General features: G+C 32.0%; 2 protein-coding genes across 2 annotated transcripts in view; both read right to left on the bottom strand.

Annotated features, from left to right (window-relative positions):
- The window catches only part of LOC115882139 (vacuolar protein sorting-associated protein 13A-like), a 32786-nt gene extending 23958 nt beyond the window's left edge, over positions 1-8828 (bottom strand). Inside the window, exons 1-5 of the mRNA XM_030900001.1 lie at positions 8726-8828; positions 8402-8542; positions 5918-6155; positions 5681-5840; positions 102-298 (exon numbers count right to left, since the gene is read on the bottom strand). Coding sequence (XP_030755861.1) covers positions 102-298; positions 5681-5840; positions 5918-6155; positions 8402-8542 — 736 coding nt within the window. The 5' untranslated portion in view covers positions 8726-8828. The remainder of the gene's footprint in view (positions 1-101; positions 299-5680; positions 5841-5917; positions 6156-8401; positions 8543-8725) is intronic.
- Positions 8829-12071: 3243 nt separating this feature from the next.
- The window catches only part of LOC115882226 (organic cation transporter protein-like), a 33250-nt gene continuing 21141 nt past the window's right edge, over positions 12072-24180 (bottom strand). The window contains exons 2-8 of the mRNA XM_030900142.1: positions 20560-20731; positions 20264-20436; positions 20031-20207; positions 16637-16904; positions 15728-16034; positions 14588-14917; positions 12072-13832 (exon numbers count right to left, since the gene is read on the bottom strand). Coding sequence (XP_030756002.1) covers positions 13632-13832; positions 14588-14917; positions 15728-16034; positions 16637-16904; positions 20031-20207; positions 20264-20436; positions 20560-20731 — 1628 coding nt within the window. The 3' untranslated portion in view covers positions 12072-13631. The remainder of the gene's footprint in view (positions 13833-14587; positions 14918-15727; positions 16035-16636; positions 16905-20030; positions 20208-20263; positions 20437-20559; positions 20732-24180) is intronic.

The following is a 24180-nucleotide window of genomic DNA, read 5'->3' as shown; positions in this document are numbered from 1 at the left end:
GAATAATTGCCTTGTTTTTGTTTTGTTTTTAAGTATGATGACTTTTTTTATTTAAAAAACACACACTGTATAATTTTTGTTTGATAAAAATTTTTGCTTACTAAATTTGAAGGGTTTTCCTTCATACGAGTAGTTCTGAAGACTATTCAGCATTGTGTTTCTCCACGTATAATATTCAGACGGTAAATTCCAAGATCTGGATTTTTGTCCAGTGTTCCAGTAAATCGAAATAGCATCAGTTTTTATCAGGTAATAGCTCGTGTCTGATTGAGATTCGTAAGTTGATTTCTTCCATTTGCTATAAAAAAAATAAAAAAAATTGCTAACAAACATGTACAGGGTGGTCCGAACTGTATTCTGGAAACTTCGGCAGCGTATTCTGCAGATAAAAGTAAGTAAAAATGTTCTTATAAATGTATGTTCTAAAATGCTTAGTTTTAGAGATACAGGGTGGAGAAGTTTAATTTTTATTTCAATTTTTATAAAATAATTTTGGAAGTAATGTCAATATTTGAATGAAAATTGGTGTCTGAGAGTTTTTTGACGTGAGAAATTTGATTTTGATGTCAATATGACTCTTATTTGTAAAGGGCACCACCTACATGTGTTTTAACGGCTTTGAAGAGTAATAACTTTTCGTCCGTACCTGTATATAACTACTGAGTAAAGAAATATACATTTCTGTGACTTTTTACGTAAAAAATGTCTCTTGATAAAAATCGCTACGAGCAACCGTTCTCAAGATATTTAGAACGGAAATGGTCAATACATGTCACTATTGACAAAAAATAAACACTTTGAGTAAATAGTTACTTGACTAAAATAATAAATTCGGGAAATTTTTATTTTTTTAAATTAAACATAAATTTTTCTGCGAAAAAACGATGATAAAGGACTTTACATAACTTTAAGGGACGAAAACATGTCAAATTTATGATTTCAGTCTAATAACACAGGCCGACATGATTTTTGTAACACGAGTCAGTTGCAGAATTTCTTCATAAAAATATGCTTCTAATAACAGAAAAAATACTCCTGAAGCTCCTACACGTACCACTTTTCAGTTGCCTAATTACGCCTCTTTTTTGCAGGTAGTCAATTTTATAGATGTCAGGTATTAAGTCTAGGTAGATTCGTTTACATACAGGTAAATTTTATGATGGGATGATTGAAAGGGACGCATTTTGTGCACTATAATATATTGTGAAAACATAAGAGAGTTCAGTTTTCAGTTGATTTTCGACGTGAGTTGTTCTATGCGTGTAGATAAATAGTACGAAAATGTCAAGTCAAAAACGCCGCAGTTGTAAAGTGTCTCCTGATCGATTTTGTTACATTTGTGGAGAATTTATGGTGCAATCACAAGCCAGACCATTTTCTGAAAATGTGAAGAAAGCCTACTTCAAGTATTTTGGAGTTTTGGTTGGAGATCAAGACAAGCAGTGGGCTCCTCATGTGTGCTGCGTTACTTGTAGCGTGTCGCTTGTGCAGTGGATGAAAGGGAAGAGGAAAAAATGCCATTTGCGGTTCCAATGGTATGGCGAGAACCAACTAACCATTTTGACGATTGCTATTTTTGCCTGACGAAAACTGAAGGTTTTTCCAAAAAACAAAAGCACAAGATCGAGTATCCCAATTTGCCGTCTGCCATACGACCTGTTCTTCATGGTGCAGATCTCCCAGTGCCGATCGCGCCCTTAGACTGGCAAGGTATTGTTTTGGAAGATAAGGAAGATATTGAATCAAACAGCTCTGGAGACCAGTGTACTGATCCTACCTTTACCCCAGAGGGCGGTTCCGACAAGCCACATTTGATTGTTCAAAGCGAGTTGAATGACTTAGTGCGTGACTTGGGGTTATCAAAGCAGCAGTCAGAACTTCTTGGATCCCGGCTTAAGGAATGGAATCTGTTAGCCAATGAAACAAAAATCACCACTTTTAGAAAAAGAAATGCTCCGTTCTCTGCATTCTACAGTATGGAGGATTCGTTGTGTGCATGTACTGATATCGATGGCTTAATGCAGGAACTTTCTATAGAACATTCTCCCTGTGAGTGGCGCTTATTCATAGATTCGTCGAAATATAGCCTAAAAGCTGTGTTATTGCATAACGGAAATTTAAAACCCTCTATACCAGTTGCCCATTCAGTGACAATGAAGGAAACTTATGAAAATATGCGCATGCTTTTAGATAGAATCAACTACAACAGGTATAAATGGCAGATATGTGGGGACTTGAAAGTTATAGGAATTTTAGTGGGACTTCAGGGAGGATTTACAAAATATTGCTGTTTTCTTTGTTTGTGGGACAGTCGTGCAGTAAATCATCATTATGTACAGAAAATTTGGCCAGAAAGAAGTGAATTTCAACCGGGTTCCCAAAATGTCAAGTATATCCCTCTTGTAGACCCCAAAGACGTCCTCCTGCCTCCTCTTCATATCAAACTTGGCCTCATGAAAAACTTCGTGAAAGCTATGAATAAAGAAGGTGATGGATTTAAATACCTAAGGCAAGTCTTTCCCCAGTTGAGTGATGCCAAATTGAAAGAGGGTATTTTTATTGGACCACAAATCAGGAAATTGTTGGACGACACAAATTTCACAGACACGCTTACCAGGCAGGAACTCAGAGCATGGACCTCATTTGTTAGTGTAGTGAGGGGATTTTTGGGAAACAATAAGGATGCGAACTACGAACAATTGGTTAATGAGCTTTTAGATGCTTATAAATCGCTTGGTGCCCGAATGTCTTTAAAAATTCACTTTCTCCATTCTCATTTGTCATTTTTCCCTGAAAATATGGGTGCTGTCAGTGATGAGCAAGGTGAGAGATTCCATCAAGACATAAGGACAATGGAAATTCGTTATCAAGGACGATGGGATCCAGCCATGATGGGTGATTACTGTTGGTTTTTGAAGAGAGAAGACGCGGTCCCTCATAAAAGGAAAAAGTAAAAGTTTTTGTTTATGTTTTGATCTCGTTTCGATTGTTTTTGTACTTTTTAGGTATAAGTAATGTTTGAGGAGTGTAAACTATAAAATATAATCGGTATATAGGCTTAAGAAGTTCTTAATCATGTTTTGAATAGCTATCTTAATATATTGAATATTGTAATATTGAATGATGTTTTATTAATGTAACAAAAAAACCTTACGTGTTACGACTTTTTTTTTTGCCACTTTCGTGATTAGATAGGTTCATTCTACCACAATATCCTATTGAGCTTTGTGTTACATCGAAAAAATTTTTTTTTGTCGGCCTGTGTAATTATTTAGTCAACATGTTTAATTTACGTCAATAATGACAAGTATTGATAATTTTTCTTCCAAATATCTCGAGAACCGTTACTTGTAGCGATTTTTACCAAGAGACGAAGAATTTTTTACTCAGTAGTGTTATACAGATACAGACGAAAAGTTATTATTCTTCAAACCAGTTAAAAAATACGTAGGTGGCGCCCTCTACAAGTAGGAGTCATATTGACATCAAAATCAAATTTCTCATGTCAAAAAACTTCCGGACATCAATTTTCATGGAAATATTGATGTTACTTCATAAATTATTTGAAAAAAATCGAAATAAAAATGAAACTTTTACATCCTGTATCTCCGAAACTAAGCATTTTAGGACATACTACATTTATAGGATCTTTTTTACTTATTTTGATCTGCAGAATATGCTACTGGAGTTTCCAGAATACTGTTCGAACCACCCTGTATATGACGGGAAGACATCAAAGAACCGCTTTCTAGCGGTCGAAATCAAACTCTTCTAAACGAGTAGTGATGCTTTATCTTATCTTTCTTACTTCTGAATTTCTTTTGAAGTTTCGATAGTGTTTATTAGGATTTTTTGAAGTTCAAATATGTTATTTTATTGTTTAGTACAGTGTTACTTAATGTATTAGTTATTTTTTGTTATATTTTTATAGAAATTTGTATAAATGTAAGATTCTTTTTCAAATTTAGTTAAGTTGGTTTATGCTGTTTGTTGTAAATTTTAAGTTACCTAAATTTTTTTCGTTTTTTTTTCTTCGCTTGGGTTAATTTTTGTGTTTATGTTAATTTATGATGACTGATTGCTTAATAATTTGATATTACTTTCATTTAAAACTCATTTTTTTATCGATTTTAACTTTAAAACCCATCCTTTGCTTGCTGATTGCCGAACGGCATCGTCATTGAACAAAAATTTGCTAGTAATAGAAGTACCGACAAAACCAGGAGTCCCGATTCCTTAGAGGCATGGTACCGAAATTTCTGGTTCCAAAAAACAGTTCCGGTTCCGGAAACCCTCCTAGTAGGTATAGAACATTATACTACACAAAATATGTTTAGAAGTGGTATCCAAAAAGCATAAAATATAAGCGATACTAATTAAACTTTTAGTTACGTAATCGAGGGCGCGATTTTTAAATTCATTGTTGCCAACCATGGACATATTCGGCTCCGGGCTGATTAACTGGAATTTGAATTTATTCGTTTTGACACTTTAGTTTTGTATTACGAGTTTTTGGTTTGGTTTGGTTTGGTTGAGATAAAAAATATATTTTGTTTTACTTTTTAATAGCGTACTTTCACCGAAAATAAACTGTAGTACCTAATAAATTGTAGTAGTATTGTGTTATTGTATTGTGCATATTTTAAGTTTTTGTGCGATATAATATCCAGTTTTAAAATTGAATTTACCAACTGTATTGTTTGGGCACAGCTTAACTAATAATCGAAAAAAAATTTTGAATGATGATTGTTTCGGATTTTCAACCTCTTTCTCTTGTGAACCCTCATAATAGAAAATAATTAACTAATAAAATTTTACATAAGGCCGAGCTTAAGGCTTACAACGAGTTAGCTGTCGCTTTAAAAATTGTTTGAAAAAAAAATTAAATAAAATATACAGCAATATTGTTATTGTTCTTGTTGGCAAATTCCGCAAATCATTCTCTTTATATCTACGTTCCATCACACTAAATTTCGATTAACTTTCATCAGAATATAGTCTCCCAACGTACAACTACAAGCAAAGGTTTTTTTACAAGAAAACACGTAAATTGAAAATTAAAAATGCAAATAAAGCAAAACCTCCAATAATAAAGCAAAACCTCGTCGCGAGCAGCGAGGACAGTACGCTACACCCGATGTTAGTTGCGTGCCGAGTAATGCTCGGGGATCGACAAAAAAAGGTTTCAGCATAAATCGTAAAATCGCCTGTATGGTCGCGAGCAGCGAGGACGGTACACTACACCCGATGTTAGTTGCGTGCCGAGTAATCCTCGAGGATCGACAAAAATACTCGAGACATACCGAGGATATGAATACTCGGATGACCGAGTATTTTTCACTCGAGTGATCCCATCACTAATATTTATAATTAATTAATTTTTGCTTCTGAAAATATTTTGATTTTAAGAAAATATGTAAAAGTGGAGCCACGCTGTGCCGCTGAAGCTTAATGACGTGACTAAAAGTTTATTTGGTATGATCTATAGGTAGTTTTATTTAAAATCAGCAATGATTTTTTATGATATTATAAAATATAACATCAGTATAAATAGAACAGTAACTTTTTTAATAAATAAGTGGCAACCTAGCATTTTTCTGTTTATATCTTGGGTATATACATATATTTGTTTTGAACAGAAAGTCTATTTATAATATTTCTCTGTATTTTTTATTGTTACCTGTTTGTTGTTTGAGCTGTGATAGAGCCGACACATAATCCAACAGCTACAGGACTGCTATAACTGAATTCATCTTCATATCTAACATGAATATTGGATATATTTAATTGGATGTAGTTGAGTATGTTGGAGACTAGATGCTCGGCAAACGCAGACGGACCTACAAGGAGTATGTATTTAGAATACTCATCGTATATACATCGTCTCTTGGACTTGTATCCATAAACATATTTTTACCTCCAAGAACTCCACCATCGTACTCCAGTATCTCCAAGATTCGTTTTTTGTACGCTCTAAGTAGTCTCTTATTCTTTTCTGGATCATATACCTCGTCACGTACGATAGGCTTTACAATTATGTGAACATCTTCGACATTGACTATTATGGAGTGGTTCCATAGGGCCGTCCAAGGAATCTGGATCCAGATTTTACCGATCGTACCAGCTATAACTTCGATAGGTAGTTTTAATTCGTACTACAAAATAGAATGACCCAATCAAAATATTTTATCAATATATTTGTTGGTTATTGCTTTATGCTAAAAATTATATACAAATAAAAATAACTACTATTACAAAAACAACTGGTGACAAAAAAATCCTAGAATCTGGTGGTCTATCCTAGAATAGTGAAAAAGATCACCAGGATACAGGAAAGATTTATTTTTTAAACTACAGGGGGTTAAGGGCTATTATACAGGGTGGTCCGAACTGTATTCCGGAAACTTCGGCAGCATATTCTGCAGATAAAAATAAGTAAAAAAATTTGTGTAAATGTATCTCCTAAAATGCTGAGTTTCGGAGATACAGGGTGTAGAAGTTTTATTTTTATTTCGATTTTTTCCAAATAATTTCTGAAGTAACGTCAATATTTGCCTGAAAATTGGTGTCTGGGAGTTTTTTGACACGAGAAATTTTATTTTGATGTCAATATGACTCCTACTAGTAGAGGGCGCCACCTACATATCTTTTTAACTGGTTTGAAGAGTAATAACTTTTTGTCCGTACCTGTATAAAACTACTGAGTAAAAAATATACATTTACGACGTTTTTTACGTAAAAAAAGTATCTTTGTAAAAATCGCTACGAGTTATGGTTCTCGAGATATTTGGAATCGAAATGATCAATACCTATCGTCATTGACATAAATTAATGACTAAATAGTTATTAGACTAAAATCATAAATTTCAAATGTTTTGGTGCCAAAAGTTCAACAGAAACTGTTTTATCATCATTTTTTCGAAGAAAAATTTATGATTAATTCAAAAAAAAAAAAAAATGTTCCCAAATTTATAATTTTAGTTAAATAACTATATCTACACAACACGTTTATTATTTGTCAATAATGACAAGTATTGCCTGATCCCATTCTAAATATCTTGAGAACGGTTGCTCGTAGCGATTTTTACCAAGAGACATTTTTTACGTAAAAAAAACGGAAATGTATATTTTTTCACTCAGTAGTTTTATACAGGTACGGACAAAAAGTTATTACTCTTCAAAACAGTTAAACTACATGTAGGTGGCGCCCCCTACAAAAAGGAATCATATTGACATTAAAATCAAATTTCTCATGTCAAAAAACTCCCAGGCACCAACTTTCATCCAAATATTAACATTAATTCAGTAATTATTTGGAAAAAATCGAAATTAAAATGAAACTTCTACACCCTGTATCTCCGAAACTAGACATTTTAAGACATACATTTATACGAATTTTTTACTTATTTTTATCTGCAGAATGTGCTGCCAAAGTTTCCGGAATACAGTTCGGACCACCCTGTATATATTATAAAAAGTAAAAAGATTTTTTTTCTATATTTATTATAATTTTCATCCAAGTGCTTTTACCGATTGGAATGAAATTTTGAGAGTAAAAGTTACTATAAGTGCCAAATATTTTACTGCTAAAAAAGTGTCGACAGATTAACCAGGGACGTGCATATGGGTTATTATCACTGAAATATTTTTCTAAAGGAAATATGTGCGCTTCTGACTTTTTTCTCTTGTTAGCAAAATTGTGCAACTTTAAAAAAAAATAATGCCATTCAATATGTTGATAAGTATTGATCAAAAAATATGAAATATCTATAAACATAGGTGCAGAAATACGAGTACATAGTTTTAAAATTACAGGATGTTAAAAGTTTTAATAACTAGGTCTTTTGTAAATATCTTAATTAGGATTATTTTTTTTGCAATTTGCTGCAGGTAGCACTAAAGATCAGTGATAAAATTTTTAATAAAAGTTAGTAATAAATTAGATAAAATCATTAATTTATTAATTTTATTTTTAATTTAATTTTATTAATTGTGATTAATAAAACTGACAAAATAAATATACTTTTAATCGACATTAAACGACTTACACAATTTTGCTAATAACAGAAACATATTTGTTTTTATATTGTTTTATTTTATTTTATACCTACAATTAAATGGTTACACGTATTTATTAAATTTTATGTTCTGTGAATAAATTCATTTGATATTTAATTTAGTTACTTAGAACTTTATATGGATATAATCTTTAACTAAACATTGATATTACTCCTTTTATAACATAAACTGTGAGTTAAATTTAGATAGATTATGACATCTAAATACTGAGATCAATAAACATATAAAATACATAATATATTATTGTCACGTGATTCTTAAGTAATATAAAATATTTTTTTTGGATATAGTTTTTCTCTTTGATAACTTTGCCCACCCTTACCAGAGCTTCCGGTTTCAGCTTCAGATCGGTCAGCTGAACTTTCCCTGAGAAAATTCCGACGTTTAGGTTTTCTGTGTCAAGGTCTTGGACGTATTTGCCCAACAGCTGGTTGAGGATTCTAGCCACCGTACCTTCCAGCATCTACGAAAAGAAAAAAAAATGCCAAAAATCATTTTTTTAATCCCAGATGTTTTTTCAATATAGGAAAATCAAAAGTGTGGTTATGTAATAGATAAATTTCATATTTTAGAGTTGAAATTAAAAATATTTTGATCTGTGTTTGTAGTGATTAATTATGGGGAAATATGAGGGGGTTTTACGTACCTTAAATTAATTGGATAGAAACAATGTTGTTAAAATATTTTTCTCGAGGATAATTGTGTGGAAATCATTTTCCGTGTTACATTTTATCGGTGATTTTCATCGTAGCAAGCGCATATCGATTTTCCGGAGTATTCCGGGCAGAGTGTGCGGGGGCGGAATATTTCCCAAGCTAAAAGCGCCATCTATGAACGTTTTTTAACTAAAATTTTGCTTTAAAACTTTATTTGAAAATTTTTGATATAAAAAAATTATTTGAAATCATTTTGACTAATATTGTTGGGTGTAAATTTTATTTGTAATTTATTCTCATTAATTGAATATTTTTTTGATTTCTTTTTCTGTAAATATAAAAAAAAAATATCTAGATTATGTATGAGTGATAATAACATATAAATATTGTCGATATAAATATTATAAAGTTGAGTCTTAGTTTAAATTGGCGCCCCGAGGCACGTATAGCTGCCCATACTTGATATTTTTTTTATCTCAAACACTGCGACTTTGACTGATTTTGATGTTATTACAAATTTTGTTGTAAATATTATTCCTAATCTTAAATTGAAAACGCGTTTCGCTAGGTACTGTAATTTTGGAGTTACGATTTTTCAAAATTTTTAACCCCATCCCATACCTCCTTACCAACCCCCCACCCCCACCAAAAACTAATGGCTAGATTCTCGGGTGCCACAGTATTTTTGTGCCAAATTTGGTTAAAATCGGTTTAGCGGTTTATGAGTTAGAGACAGACGGACAGACAAACACCATGAAAATATTTTATATTTAAGTCATTTATGACCCAAATAACTCATTTTGAGTGAAATTAAAAAAAATTTTTAAAAAATTAAAAAAAAACTACAGTATCTACTACGTTAAGTTCATACCTACACAAGAAAAGTAGAATATAAAATAGGAACACGTTTTCATGTAACTGATTTCAGTTATTCTAAAGTCGGGAAAAAGAGAATGATGCATTTCCGCAGAATTTTTTTTATGATTTTGTATTTGGGGAGGCTTATATACCGGGTGCGTCTTAAAAGTGGCTCACCCTTATAACTTTTTTATTTTTTCAGATAAAAAAACGACATTTGGTATGTTAGTATATGACATAAATTAGGATTGATTGACGTATTCAATGGTTTTAGATCACTTCCTGTTTTACCAGAAATGACTAAAACTTTTGATTTTTAAGTGGCACCCTCGGCATTTCTCGATAGAAATTGACACTCTGAATAGAATGACATGTCGTATGTCAACTTTTGACATTTTGGCGGCTTAAAACAAAATTGTATTTTAAATTTCAATCTAGAGTGCTATGGCTGTGTTAAAAACACTAATTTTTAATCAAGAAGCCTTGGAAAATATATTTGATCGTCTAATGTTTTTAGTGTCTTGTCCTGGTCGGTTAAAAGATGCTCAAATTGTATTTTTAATAATATCTCAATTTTTTTCAAATGGAACGAGGATGGCTCATTAGCATATTTGGAAAAAGCATTTTTTTACGAATAATTTGGTACCACACACTTGGTATTTCGAGACAAATTGTCGCTATGAATCGAATGTTGCAATTCCAAATAAACCATATTCGAAAATGTCAAAAGTTGACATATGATATGTCATTCTATTCAGTGTCATTTTCTATCGAATAAAGTAAAAAAATTCCGAGGGTGCCATTTAAAAATGAAAAGTTGTAGTAATTTCCGGTGAAACCGGAAGTGACCGAAAACAATTGAATACGTCAATCAATCCTAATTTATGTCATATACAAACATGCCAAATCTCGTTGAAACATACCAACACTTGAAAGAAAAGTATGGTTTATAGAGGCACGCCTAAAAACTCGAAATGTCAACACTACGTACGCAGATGTAAATAAAACCCTTTTTTAACATAGATGATGTGTAACCTAATTTGTACGTTAGAAAATTTAGTTTAGAGATTAAGGCTCTTGAAATCAACACGGGTTTGTAAACCAATATTGAGCGACAATACCATGCTGATTTCAGGAGCACGCGTTGTTGAACTGAACACGGAAACGTAAATACGCTTACGGGTACGCAAGTGAATTTGAGAACTATTTTCTAATAATTTAAAAAAGCAAAATTGGAGAAAAAAACACTTTTTTGGGGGTTTCTAAAATTTTCAGATTGATGAAAATAATTTTCACTTTGCCATTTTCATTTTTTCTCCTCAGTTTATAACTGTATATTTCAGTTTTTTTGGCTTTTTTATTTATATTTGTAATAAATATTTACTAAATCAAACACATGTTTTAACTTGGAAATAAAATATATTGATAACTCTACAACATTCACGCAATACATATAAAAAATAAGTTACTCAATTCGTACAAAATTATAACTAAAAAAATACAATTTTTATATATTATCTTACACCTTATGTAAAAACTAGAGAGAAAAAAATACAGCTTAATATTATAATAAAAAAATACATATAACACAAACTGTAATATACAGTTTAAAATAGCCTAACAATAATTAATAGATATATCTTTACATAAACTAAAACTAATTGTTCATATTTTTTTTGTAAACAGAACATTTATTGCAAATGCACAGTGAAAAGTTTTATTTACATACAAAAGTTTAAGTATATATTCATATTTTTAAAATAAAATATTGAATAATCCTTATGAATAAAAAACTTTTCTTTATAATTATTATTATTTTACAAATTCATCTCTGTATTTACAGTGTGCTGTCTTAAATAGTAGTATATTTTGACCCCAAAAACACGCCTATGAGTTTTTTCGCGAAAAAATGTAAACTTATTATTTCTCTGTACGTTTCAGAAAACTTTTTGGAACTGTATGTTTATTTTAAAATTAAAAATAAAACAAAAATGAACCAGCGACTCTCAAAATGTAGCCAATTTTTTTAATAAGATTTTTAAGGTTAAATAACTCGGCAATTTTGGGCTTATTTGAAAAAAAAATCGAAAATATAGAATATACTTGTTGTATCGACCTAATCAACTTACTGGAAATATTTGCATTTATTAAAGAAACACCCTGTAAAATAACAGTTGATCAAAGACGCCATTATACAGGGTGAGTCTTAAATAAGTGTAAATATTTTCAGGGCTGGTAGATCTCATTAAAAGAAACATATTTTCTCTTTACCGTTTTTCAAATAAGCCCAAAATAATCGAATTATTTTACTTTGAAAATTAAAAAAAAAATATTTTTTTACTTAATTTTTGAGAACCACTGGATCTTTTCTGGGGTTTCTTTCTTGTAAATTTAATCTATTACCTATGTTGCAATATTATCAAGAAATTATGTTTTTAACTAACAACTAAAAAAATTTTCCAAATATGTCTGGGATCGAAAAATATACTACCCCTAAAACTATTTGCACTCACTCTGTATATAGAGATTAAAACAATAATTTATTATTTATTATCAATGAATAATGAATTTATAGTTGTACTAGAGTGACTGTAGTTTAAATGCAATTTATAATATACAGAGTGATTCTCTAATTTGTAATAAATTCAATAAATCAGACATATTTATATTTTCTGTATTTTTTTGTGTTTTAATGATTTTGTATTTTAAATTGTTTTTCTTTGATGCAAGAAAATGTATACAGCATGTTCTAAATTTGAGATATGACGTTATCCACAATTTTTTTTTTAAATGGTAGCTCTATTTTTTCATAACTTCTTAAAGAGTTATATTGAGGTACACATGCTTTCATATGGATAAAATATTCAAAGTAGCTAATTATACATGGCAACACCGCTTAGTACTTCAAATAAAAATAGTATACTATATGCAGTATTGTACATAATATGTATTCTATAAAAAAATGGAGGTTGCAATTTAAAAAAAATACAACTTTTTCATTATTTTTTTTTTGTGAATACTCTATATTTTCAAAATATTTTTAGGATGATATGCACTTTTTTTCTTTGTTCATACGATATTGGACTTTCTCGTACTAATGGGCCACCCTATATATCAAATTTGGGAAAAGCTGTTTAACATTTTCTAATATAAAAAAGCGCCAACTTAAAATAGTAATCAAAGCGTCCCGGCAGTTTTCCGAAAAAATAGATATCCTTGATTTACTGAATTTATTCCAAACTAGAAGAGAATCACCCTGTATACATGCGATAAGTATAATAAAATTCTACCAGTTTTATTTTGACACACACTTGCCAATAATTACGAGGCTCATATTGCTTACATAAATTATTATTTATTGTCATTTTTGAAATAATTTTAAAAAAATTTTAATTAAAAAAATTTAATTATTTTGATAAGTACGTAAGCCTTATTATTCTCATTTATTACATTTATTATAATGCGATCTTGAAAATAATACACAACTATTTATATTTTTATTATTAGAAACAATTTGATCAAAATTCAAGCTTATCATAATAATAAACAAATTTATATTATTATTACTATTTTAATTTTTAATACTAATATATATTTTTTGAATTCCGTAAAAAGTAATAATTTTATATACATATCATACTATTTAAGTTTCTAGTTTCAAATTTGTACATTTCTTTTATAAAAATAAAAAATTATTTTGACTAATATTGTGTGTTGGGTGTAAATTTTATTTCTAGTTTATTCTCATTATTTGGAATATTTCTTTGATTTCTTTTTCTCTAAATATAAAAAAATCTAGATTATGTATGAGTGATAATAACTTAGATATATAAAGTTGAGTCTTTGTTTGAAAAAAACGTGAATTGTATTGTCATATTTGCCAAATTGACATTTTCCTTGTATAAGAGTATAATAGTATTATATCTTTAGTATAAGTACAATATCATATTAAGTTAGAAACATCTTCTTTTTGTGTCACATACTGTGTGTTCAAGTTATTTGAACACACTTTTTATATTTATAAACATTACCAAAAAATCACGCATAAAAATTATTGTTTGTTTTTCTTGCGTCGCCATTGGTAGATGGCGTTGTAGAATTTCTGACACTTGGTTGTGTATTGTGTAGCGTATTTTCCAAAGGTTTAGAACCAGTTTCTGGTAAAAATAAGGTTGAAGCTCCTCCAACGATACCAAATATCGCTATTACTAGTAGGGGAAGAGATGTATGTAGATGCACCTGAAAGGACAAGTAAATAATATATTAAATATCAATAAAAATATCAAAGTGTAAATTTAAAGTTCTTAGATTGCCTGCATATGGTCTAACAAAATCATAAATTGTTAACTATATTCGATACCAATTAAACTTTTAGTTACGTAATAGAAGGCACAATTTTTAAATTCATTGTTGCCAACCATGGATATATTCGGCGCCGGGCTGACTAACTGGAATTTAAATTTCCCGCTGGGGATTCAGGTAGTAGCTCTGCTGTAAAAAATGTCAAGTTGCTACATCTATTTATTTATTTCCTGGCATTGTCATCCGTTTTGACAATTTTTAGTTTTGTATTACGCGTTTTGGTTAAAATGAATTCTTTTGTGATAATTTAAGCTTAAAAATGTTTAATAGAAGACTTTGCAGTCGAATATTGTTCTTTTTAGAACCTCTTTTAGTGCGAAGTCTACAAGACAGCTTAATAGCCGTTGCAAAAAACTAACTGCAACCTTATTAGAATATTTTGAACGGGAAAACGGTAGTAATGGCGCTTTATATCCCTTAAGTGTTGTTAAGGAGGTGAGTTTTATTGATGTAAATAATAACTGTTTATATATTTATAAATAATTTATTTTTGTTTCCTAAAATATTTTGATTAAAAGAAAATATGTAAAAGTAGGCAACGCTGTGCCGGTCAAGCTTAATGACGTGACTAAAAGTTTATTTGGTTTGATCTTTATGTATTTATCTTTCATTAACTAAGTATGATTTCTTACCAGTTCCCATAAGTAAGGTACCAACATCAGGGCTATCCCTGCCGGTACGTTTGCTGCCCCCACCCCAATATTCCTGATGATGGTAGGGTATAATTCAGCTGTAAAAACGGGCATGATTGCGTTAGATGAACTGATGCAGAACTTGCTGGTCATGGTAAAAGTGGTGATTAACCATTGCAAGTCTTGCGATATCCAGGAAACGGGAATAGCCAATGCGGCGAATATTCCAGAAAATATCATTGTGAGAGCTAGGGGCCATCTCCTGCCTCCCTTGATCAGGATGAAGATGCTCAAGGCTACTGCTGGTACTTCTACCAGGCCTGTCAATACCTGGTGAAACAAAAATATGAGTAAAAAGTTTCTGAGTTTACAGAGTTTTTTACCACAACTTGTTCATTGTATGTTTTTAAACTTATATTTATATTTTAGACTTGATTATACGAAAACAGAAAGATGTAGAAACAAAATATTTTATGGGCATATGTGGGAAGGCAATGTGCACAATTTAAAATTATTTTGAAATGTACAGGGTGTGTCAGAACTAAGATCCATGCTAAAGTTATATTTTTTCTTATGGAACACCCGGTATTTTATTTCAATTTTGAACTCTTGGACATAAAACAAGGCATTTATTATAAGGGTTCAATATCTTTAAAAGCTTTGGTTTTTGATATATTTAAAGATATTTAAATATGCATGCTATAATAAAAAAAATTGTCAACACCTTGTACATTACTTCTCAGAATTAATTCTTGTGCTGACTTTCAAGCCAGAGAAATAACCTTTACTAAAAATTTTTATTGCTTTCTTAAATGTATACAGGGGTATCAAAAATTACTGGTCTGCATTAAATATTTATTTTACATAAAAACTTCGTTATTTTAAATGCAACACTATGTATTTTTTTAAATAAGTCGAAGCAGATTTAAATGCTCTTTCAAACTTTAGTATGGATCTTAGTTCTGACACACCCTGTACATTTGAAAATAATTTTAAATTGTGCACATTGCCTCTCTACATATACCCATAAAATTTTTTGTTTCTACATCTTTTCGTTTTCGTATAATCAACCGAGGCGAATGAGGTGCGCCACCCTGTACAATTGGTGAGCTGTATTTAGGAGCTTTGTAGCATATTTACCGAATTTACGTATATATTTCCTCCAATGTTGCCAATGTTTAGTACCAAACCGTAATAAACCAAGTACACTCCGAACCATATCAAAAAGAGTATCAACGTTTTCGTTCTCATTGGTGCTGTTTTGAAGAGATCCTTCACTCCAACGTTTTTGTTCTCTTCCTGGTCACCCTCTTCGGGTATAAGTTGCTTATCAAGATTTGAGGGAAGCTCTTTGTTGTTCCACTTTGCTGCGGTTTCCAAAATTTGAAGCACTTCCTTTGTCCTGCCCAGGGCCAGAAGCCAACGTGGCGATTCAGGCAGCAGAAACCTTCAAAAAATGTTATCCAAAATTAATAAATTATTAATGAATATACAGGGTGGTCGAACTGTATTCCGGAAACTTCGGCAGCATATTCTGCAGATAAAAATAAGTAAAAAAGTTCGTATAAAAATGTATGTCGTAAAATGCGTAGTTTTGGAGGTACAGGGTGTAGAAGTTTCATTTTTATTTCGATTTTTTCCAAATAATTTCTGAAGTAACGTCAATATTTGGATGAAAATTGGTATCTGGAAGTTTTTTGACATGAGAAATTTGGTTTTGATGTCAATAGGACTCCTATTTGCAGGGGGCGCCACCTACATGTCTTTTAACTGTTTTGAGGAGTTACTAACTTTTCGTCCGTACCTGTATATAATTACTGAGTAAAAAAATATACATTTACGTGAATTTTTACATAAAAAATGTCTCTTGGTAGAAATCGCTACGAGCAATCGTTCTCAAAATATTTAGAATGGAGATAGTCACATAAGTTTTCGGAATACAATTCGCACCACCCTGTTAGTCGGTACCAAATTAGCTGGGTCGGCTAGTATTATGACTGGTTACGAGTCTGTATCTTTACTGTTAATAAAAGATTTATAAAAACATACCAAGTGCCCAGAAAGGCTACTCCTGGTAAGGATACTGCCAGTTGCAAGTGCCTCCAATCCTGCAGCAGATAAGCTAATCCAGCAATGGTACAATAACCCAAGGAGACTGGAAACAGGTAGGAGATGCCGGTGATGGTTCTCCAATGACCTCCAACCAGCTCTATTGCCAGAACGAAGCCACTGAAGACCACCGATACCGAGAAGAAGCCCAGACAGCATCTGAGGACGACGTACAGTTCAAACCACGGAGCAAAAGCTACCATAGTACCTAGATAAAAAAATATTTCGTATCAATTAAACTTTTAGTTACGATTAATAATCGTAACTAAAATCGTTTAGTTATGATTAATAATCGTAACTAAAATCGAGGGCGCGATTTTTAAATTTATTATTGCTAACCGTGGACATATTCGGCGCTATGCTGACTAACTGGAATTTAAATTTTGCGCTGGGGATTCAGGTGGTAACTCTGCTGTAAAAAATGTCAAGTTGCCGCATTTATTTATTTATTTCCTGACATTCTCATTCGTTTTGACACTTTAGTTTTGTATTACGAGTTTTTGGTTTAAATAAATATTGTTTCGATACTTTAAGCTTGAAAATGTTTACTAGTAGACCTTGCAGTCGAACATTGTTCTTTTTAGAACCTCTTTTAGTGCGAAGTGTACAAGATATCTTAATAGCCGTAAAAAACTCATCGCAAATTTATTAGAATATTTTGAACTGGAAAGCGGTAGTATCGGCCCTTTATGTCCCTTAAGTGCTGTTAAGAAGCTGAGTTTTGTTGATGTAGATAATAACTGTTTATATATTTATAATTAATTTATTTTTGTTTGCTTAAATATTTTGATTAAAAGAAAATATATAAAAGTGGACAACGCTGGTGCCGGTCAAGCTTAATCAGGTGACTAAAAGTTTATTTTGTATGAACTCTATATAATAATTTTTAATATTTTTATTATATAGGGCGTTCTCAAAAGTGACACCCCTATATATTTTTTTTTATTTTTTCAGATAAAAAAAACGAGAGAGATATTTGGTATAGATATACCTAGAGTATAGACATTACTTATCACTATCGGAAAATTTATATTAAAATAAGAGATTTCCTAAAAATTGTGTTCCGGGATTTTTTATCCCAATATTTGGTTTTTAATGTGTGCCCTGTTTTAATATACATACATTATTCTCAGAAGATAAAATACACTGAACTCATCATAAAACAGTATTTACAATGTTTACATAATTCGTAAGTCTAGTCTGTCTAGTAGGTAATTACAGTCTATTCAGAACCGACTCACGATCATTTGCACGGGGAAAATGTGCGTACCTAAATATATCAGCAGCAAACCCTCCATTGACGCGGGTGATGCGTCGCATCCCTTCAAAATATTGTATACGTTTTATTTAAAAAGTCACTGAGATCTCCTATAATAAATTAAAATTTTCAGTAAATTTATTCAAATAATTAAATTCAATTTCATTTATTTAATGTGTGTATTGGTCGAGCTTTATAGGTAACGCTAAGACCTACGCTAAACGCTAAAAATAAAAATGTCATGGCAGCGCGATGATGCGACTATCCTCGTTACATCTTGAACGCCGCCGAACGCGATGCGAGGTCAGCGAACGTTCCGCGGCCGCGATTACCTCTCCCGTTCGCTGTTAGTGATGGGTGATGCGGTTTTTTAAACACATTTTGTTTGCGACATAAAATAAAACATATCGTCGGCGCCGTGCGTCGCGATGACCGATTCTAAGTACGGCTATAAAATAGAAATAATTTTGCAATCATCCTTCAGTTCTATGGTGTATTTAGAAACATTAAAAACTATTGAAAAAGCATATTTTGAATCTTATTTTTCTTCTAGTGCAAATCCATTAATGGATGTTTGCGATAACATTTTCCATCACTTCTCTGTTCCTCTGGCGGTGTTTGTAGGCCTGTTCGCTGTCTAAAATTCCTCAGCCAAGACGTTTTCTTCCTTCCGATACCCCTCCGGCCTTCGATCTTGCCTTCGATTAACAGATGCAAGAATTGATATTTGGGGTTTCGCATTATATGCCCCAGGTATGCGGTTTTTTTCTTCTTAACGAATTCAAATAATTCGCGCTGTTTGTTAACACGTCTTAGAACTTCTTCATTTGTTAACCTAGCCGTCCAAGGTATCTTTAGAATTCTGCGATATAGCCACATCTCGAAAGCCTCTAGTTTATTAATGGCAGCTGCTTTCATTGTCCAACCTTCCATACCATAAAGGAGCACCGACCACACGTAACACTTTAAGAATCTTAATCTGAGGTTAAGGTCAAAATCAGAACAGATAAGTACTTTTCGGAACCTGAAGAATGCCTGCCGAGCTTGTTCGATGCGACAGTTAATTTTCTTATCTGATATCCAATCTTCGAACAGCCAGATGCCCAAGTAGGTACTTAAATTTATCTACCCTTTCTATGGGCTTTCTAATATTATAATGAAGTTTTTAAACACATCTAGATTTCTGGACATTATCATAAATTTGGTTTTCTTGATGTTCATGTTTAAACCCATTGATTTGCTCTGTTCTCCTACCTTGTTGACCAGTTGTTGTAGGTGGTGCATATTATCTGCAATCATGGCCGTATCGTCGGCGTAGCGGATATTATTAATCCACACTCCGTTAACTTTGACTCCAATTTCGACGTCCTCTAGAGCCTCTTGGAAAATAGCTTGAGTACAAATTGAATAAGAGTGAAAATAGCACACAACCCTGCCGTACCCCCTTTTAACTTGTAGAGGATTGTACATGGTATTGGACAATTTTATTTGTGCTGTTTGGTTTCAGTACAAGTTTTCGATGCATTGAATGTCTTTTTTGTCTATATCAAGCCTTTTGATATTTTGAATATTAATATTAAATTAAAATCATGTATTCGTCGTTTTAGTGAAAATGTTTATAAAAATGAACACTGGTTATGTGATTGTAAGGCACTCAATAAATTTTTTTGTTCGCCTTGTCTACTATTTTATCTAACAGATACGTTCACAGCTTTGTTTTTTATCTCAATTTAGTTCTTTTTTTTAATTGGTTTGATTATTTTTTTTATCCTGTTACTTTTTTTTGTATATTTTAATTTTGTAATTTCAAAACAAAAGACTTTAACAAAAAAAAACTTTATTGCGTTGGTAAAATGTTAATTGCAGTTACATCCCCTTGAATTGACACCACGCTACGCCGCTGAAACATACGTTTATCTTATATTATGTAACAAGTCGGGGTTTGAACTCCATTGAAGCTTGTATACGAAAATAGAGACATCATGTGAGACGCGGATACTCAATAACAAGCGATGAGTAGCTGGTACTAAATAAGCTGTGGTAGTAACAAAATTAATAAATGTCTCAGGTACTTACCCAACGAACACTGCATAAAAACGGAAGCTATCAACGTTTTTTTTCGGCCATATTTATCGGACACCATACCACTGACCAGTCCTCCTACTGCGACCCCGGCCAGAAACATCATTTCCGAAAGGTTGATCAGTTTTTTCCTGTCACACACCAATTGAAAATCTGACACAATCGTGCTACCTAAAAATTATTTGTAGTTATTTAGGAATTTTTTGTAGTTCATAGAACAGTGTTACCTTCCCCAGCGAACAACCAATTGGTGCATCTCACCATCGTAGTATCAGTGTTATTCGTGCATAAATCGGAGATATTGTCCGAAATTGTTTGTGTTATCCAGCAATGGTCGGACGATTGACAATTTTCCCACTGGTCGAAGTCTACAAATTGGAATTGTGTCGGCTTTTCGCACCTTCAATAAAAATAATTGAGAATAAAGTTTACAGTTTAAAATATACCGTATGATACCAAAAAAACGGCGGTATTAAAAAAAGTTCGATAAAATTATGATACAGTTATACATAGTTGTCCTTACCAAAAATCTCTGTCTCTGGAATGAAAGGTAGGTGCGAATATGTGCCACGTACAAGGTATGTTGACCAGTGACAGGATAAACGTCAGCAAGAGTTGCCATCTTCCGAAGTCTCCTATTGATTTTGATATAATATCTTCTTCGTTTTCAGCTTTTTTGCTTTCTTCCGGCATTTCTGAAAATAAAAAATGAATATTGAAGTTGCTATGTGCTAAATAAAAATATTTATGTTTAATAATATGTAGCTGATTTTGGTCATTACTAATGCCGGGTCCAGACCAAGGCGACAGAAAGTGAACACGATTTTGAGACAAACACAAGACAAACCTGCGACAAAAATGATAAATTCAGACAAGACAAATTTGAGACAAAGTATCTATACCGCGAGGATAAAAGTATAACAAAGTTCAGTATATGCGAGTCAGTTTTATTAATTATGTGGCCTTTCTACCAAAAAGAAGATAAAGATAGATTACTAGCAACCAGTAGTGTTGTCTTTGACTCGCCATCCTATGTTGCAAAAAGAAATCCCAAATAATGTTTTTGTTTTTATTTCTTCTCGTATATTATATAGTTATTAATATTTCTTATTTTTTTCTTTACATCATCAATCGAGTTTATATTTAATGCTGAACAAATTTCCTCTAATGCACCAGCTTTCTTGTAACAATTTTTGTGGTCCTTGTTTTTACCCTCCCGTAATAATAAATGCGCTCTATAAAGCTTTATTAGTTTGCAGGCATTTTCCGTGTTCCACTTTCTCTCTTCTGATTTTTTTTTATAAAGATGGAGCACTCCATCATATACTAATGTCATATACAGACCGGACCACCGTAGTAGTAACATAGGCAGAACCGGACGAATTAGTGTATACCCGTCCGCCGGATAAAAAGCAGGCGAAAAAACGCGATAAAATAAAAATAGGTAGATATGTGATAAGAATGTTTCGGAATTTGTATTTATTCGTGTTTTAATAGCCAAAACGAATACATAGATTCTCGCGACAGTTCTCGTGTAAAATTTATTTTTTAAGTAAAATAATGGATGTTTATGAAGCTCGTGAGAAAATTCAAATTGTAAAATGGTATTTCCAAAATAGGTCTTATCGGAATATACAAACAATTTTTCCAGAAACTTTTGTAAACAGGCCAATTCCATCTTAACTACTGTATCAAGAGTTATTAATAATTTTGAAACACATGGGTGCGTGTTCCCACAAAAACACAAAAAGCCTGATGTGTTGATTAATGAAGAACAGGAGTTAAAGCAAGTGTTCATTTGTGCTACCGCGGATCAAAATCCCACGTTTTCAAGTAATCAAATTGCTGAGGTGGTTGTCCTGCCCACAATGCCCGTATTGTTCAAGAATATTTGAACAATACTTTTCCCAACCGTTTAATTAGTGGACATGGAACTATTTTTTGGCCCGCTAGATCACCAGATCTTTCTCCCAATGACTTATTTTTGTGGGGTTATGTAAAATCCGAAGTGTATGGTCATAATAGGGCTAATAATCTGGATGAGCTTCAAGTAAAAATACGAGAGGCTTTCCAAACTATTAGCCCTAACATGTTAGCCAATATATTAGTATTTTAATAAAGCACGCTTTTAGATGTTTCAAAAAACTTTTAATAAGAGTAACTTTAACTCAACATATATGTTTCGGCTTGTTAGGCCTTTTTCAAGAGTTTTTTAAGAACTAATCGTCTAACTACACTGTAACTATATATATATATTTACTATGGGGGTGGGTTCAGAGAGTTTACAATAGGGGTAATAAAAAATGTGTTTAGAAATCCTTGTTGGTCGTTAACATTATTTTCGTTTTTAACAGATTTTTGTATTTCTAACTGTTCAATGTAATTTAAGCGTCTACCTTTTGTTTCTCTGTGTAGTAACTTAATTGAGTTTTCATTAATTTTGTGATTATTTACTATACAATGAGTTGCAAGACCAGAACTATGCTGGAGATTATTAATAGACTTTACATGTTCTTTATGCTAAAGAGAAAACAAAAGAAAATATTAATGAAAAATTTTTATTCCGCTAATTCTAAAGACAATAACAATTATCGACTTTTAAACTACATTCCTAATTTAACTAACAAAATTTCAAATAATCTCAATAAAATAGGATGTAAAACTATTAACGTAAATAAAAGAAATTTAGGTCAAATTTTATTAAATAATAAAGACAAAACTAATGTCAAAAATAAGTCGGGTTGTATATAGGGTGGATTGCAATGATTGTGATGCCGTGTACATAGGCCAAACAGGTAGAAATTTAGATATAAGGATTAAAGAACATGTAAAGTCTATTAATAATCTCCAGCATAGTTCTGGTCTTGCAACTCATTGTATAGTAAATAATCACAAAATTAATGAAAACTCAATTAAGTTACTACACAGAGAAACAAAAGGTAGACGCTTAAATTACATTGAACAGTTAGAAATACTAAAATCTGTTAAAAACGAAAATAATGTTAACGACCAACAAGGATTTCTAAACACATTTTTTATTACCCCTATTGTAAACTCTGTGAACCCACCCCCATAGTAAATATATATATATATAGTTACAGTGTAGTTAGACGATTAGTTCTTAAAAAACTCTTGAAAAAGGCCTAACAAGCCGAAACATATATGTTGAGTTAAAGTTACTCTTATTAAAAGTTTTTTGAAACATCTAAAAGCGTGCTTTATTAAAATACTAATATTTCAACGATGTTTCACAAGGAACCAACCACAGCTTCAGTACAATTTATGTTAGCCAATGTCAGACGGGGATTTTACGACCGCCTAGGCAGAAGCCTAGCACAAGAAGATGGTCTTTTTGAACACTTGTTATAACTTTTTCTTATTTAGAGTAATATTTTAGTTTTTTTTTGGGTTTAGAGAATTTATTTATTTTTAGTTTTGGCTTGTAAACACACTCAAATAATAAATATTTAAGTATTTTCATTTTAAATGTTACCTTAAGTGAAGATAAACACTTAAAATGAAAATAATAAATACTCGGCACTCCTCGCGTCGTATATTCCTAGTCTGTCACGACCGACCCGTCCAAGCACAACTGCAACTGCGTACTGCCTGACCAGCCGACTAGCCGGCAGTGTATCTCGAGTACGAACGCAAAACGGGTAAACGTAAATTCGTCCGGCAACTTGCTATGAAACTAGTAGCCTGGTCTTCTCTGTATAAGCAGTACTCCACAGTACTAAATTTCTAAATTTGTAGTATTCTATTAGTCTCCTACTTTTGGTAACGCACGAAATCCACACTGCACCGACAACATGTCGTAAAATACACGACAAAACAGAGACTTTTTGAACTTTACCGATTCGAGACGGGACATTCAAAAGTCTCCGAATTTGGAAACAAAACAAAAATGAACGAAAAAAGGAATGTATTGGATTTGTCGCAACTTTGTCGTAAAACATGAATGTTTCTGTCTTGTCGCTGTTTTGTCTGCTTGGTTTGGAGCCGGTTTAAGATCAGACGAATTGCCAAACAGTATAACATTAAAACAGTGTTTAAGCTTGGAACTACTCTAAAAGTGTCTAACTACTGTTAGTGAAACAATAAGTCAGGTTCATCATTGTCTACCATTTTCAAACAATTACTA

This window comes from Sitophilus oryzae, unplaced genomic scaffold (assembly GCF_002938485.1).
Source record: "Sitophilus oryzae breed Bouriz unplaced genomic scaffold, Soryzae_2.0 scaffold_177_pilon_pilon, whole genome shotgun sequence".
In the NCBI taxonomy this organism is placed as follows: domain Eukaryota; kingdom Metazoa; phylum Arthropoda; class Insecta; order Coleoptera; family Curculionidae; genus Sitophilus; species Sitophilus oryzae.
Note: the sequence above shows the minus strand (reverse complement) of the source record. Positions and strands in the feature narration are given on the sequence as shown.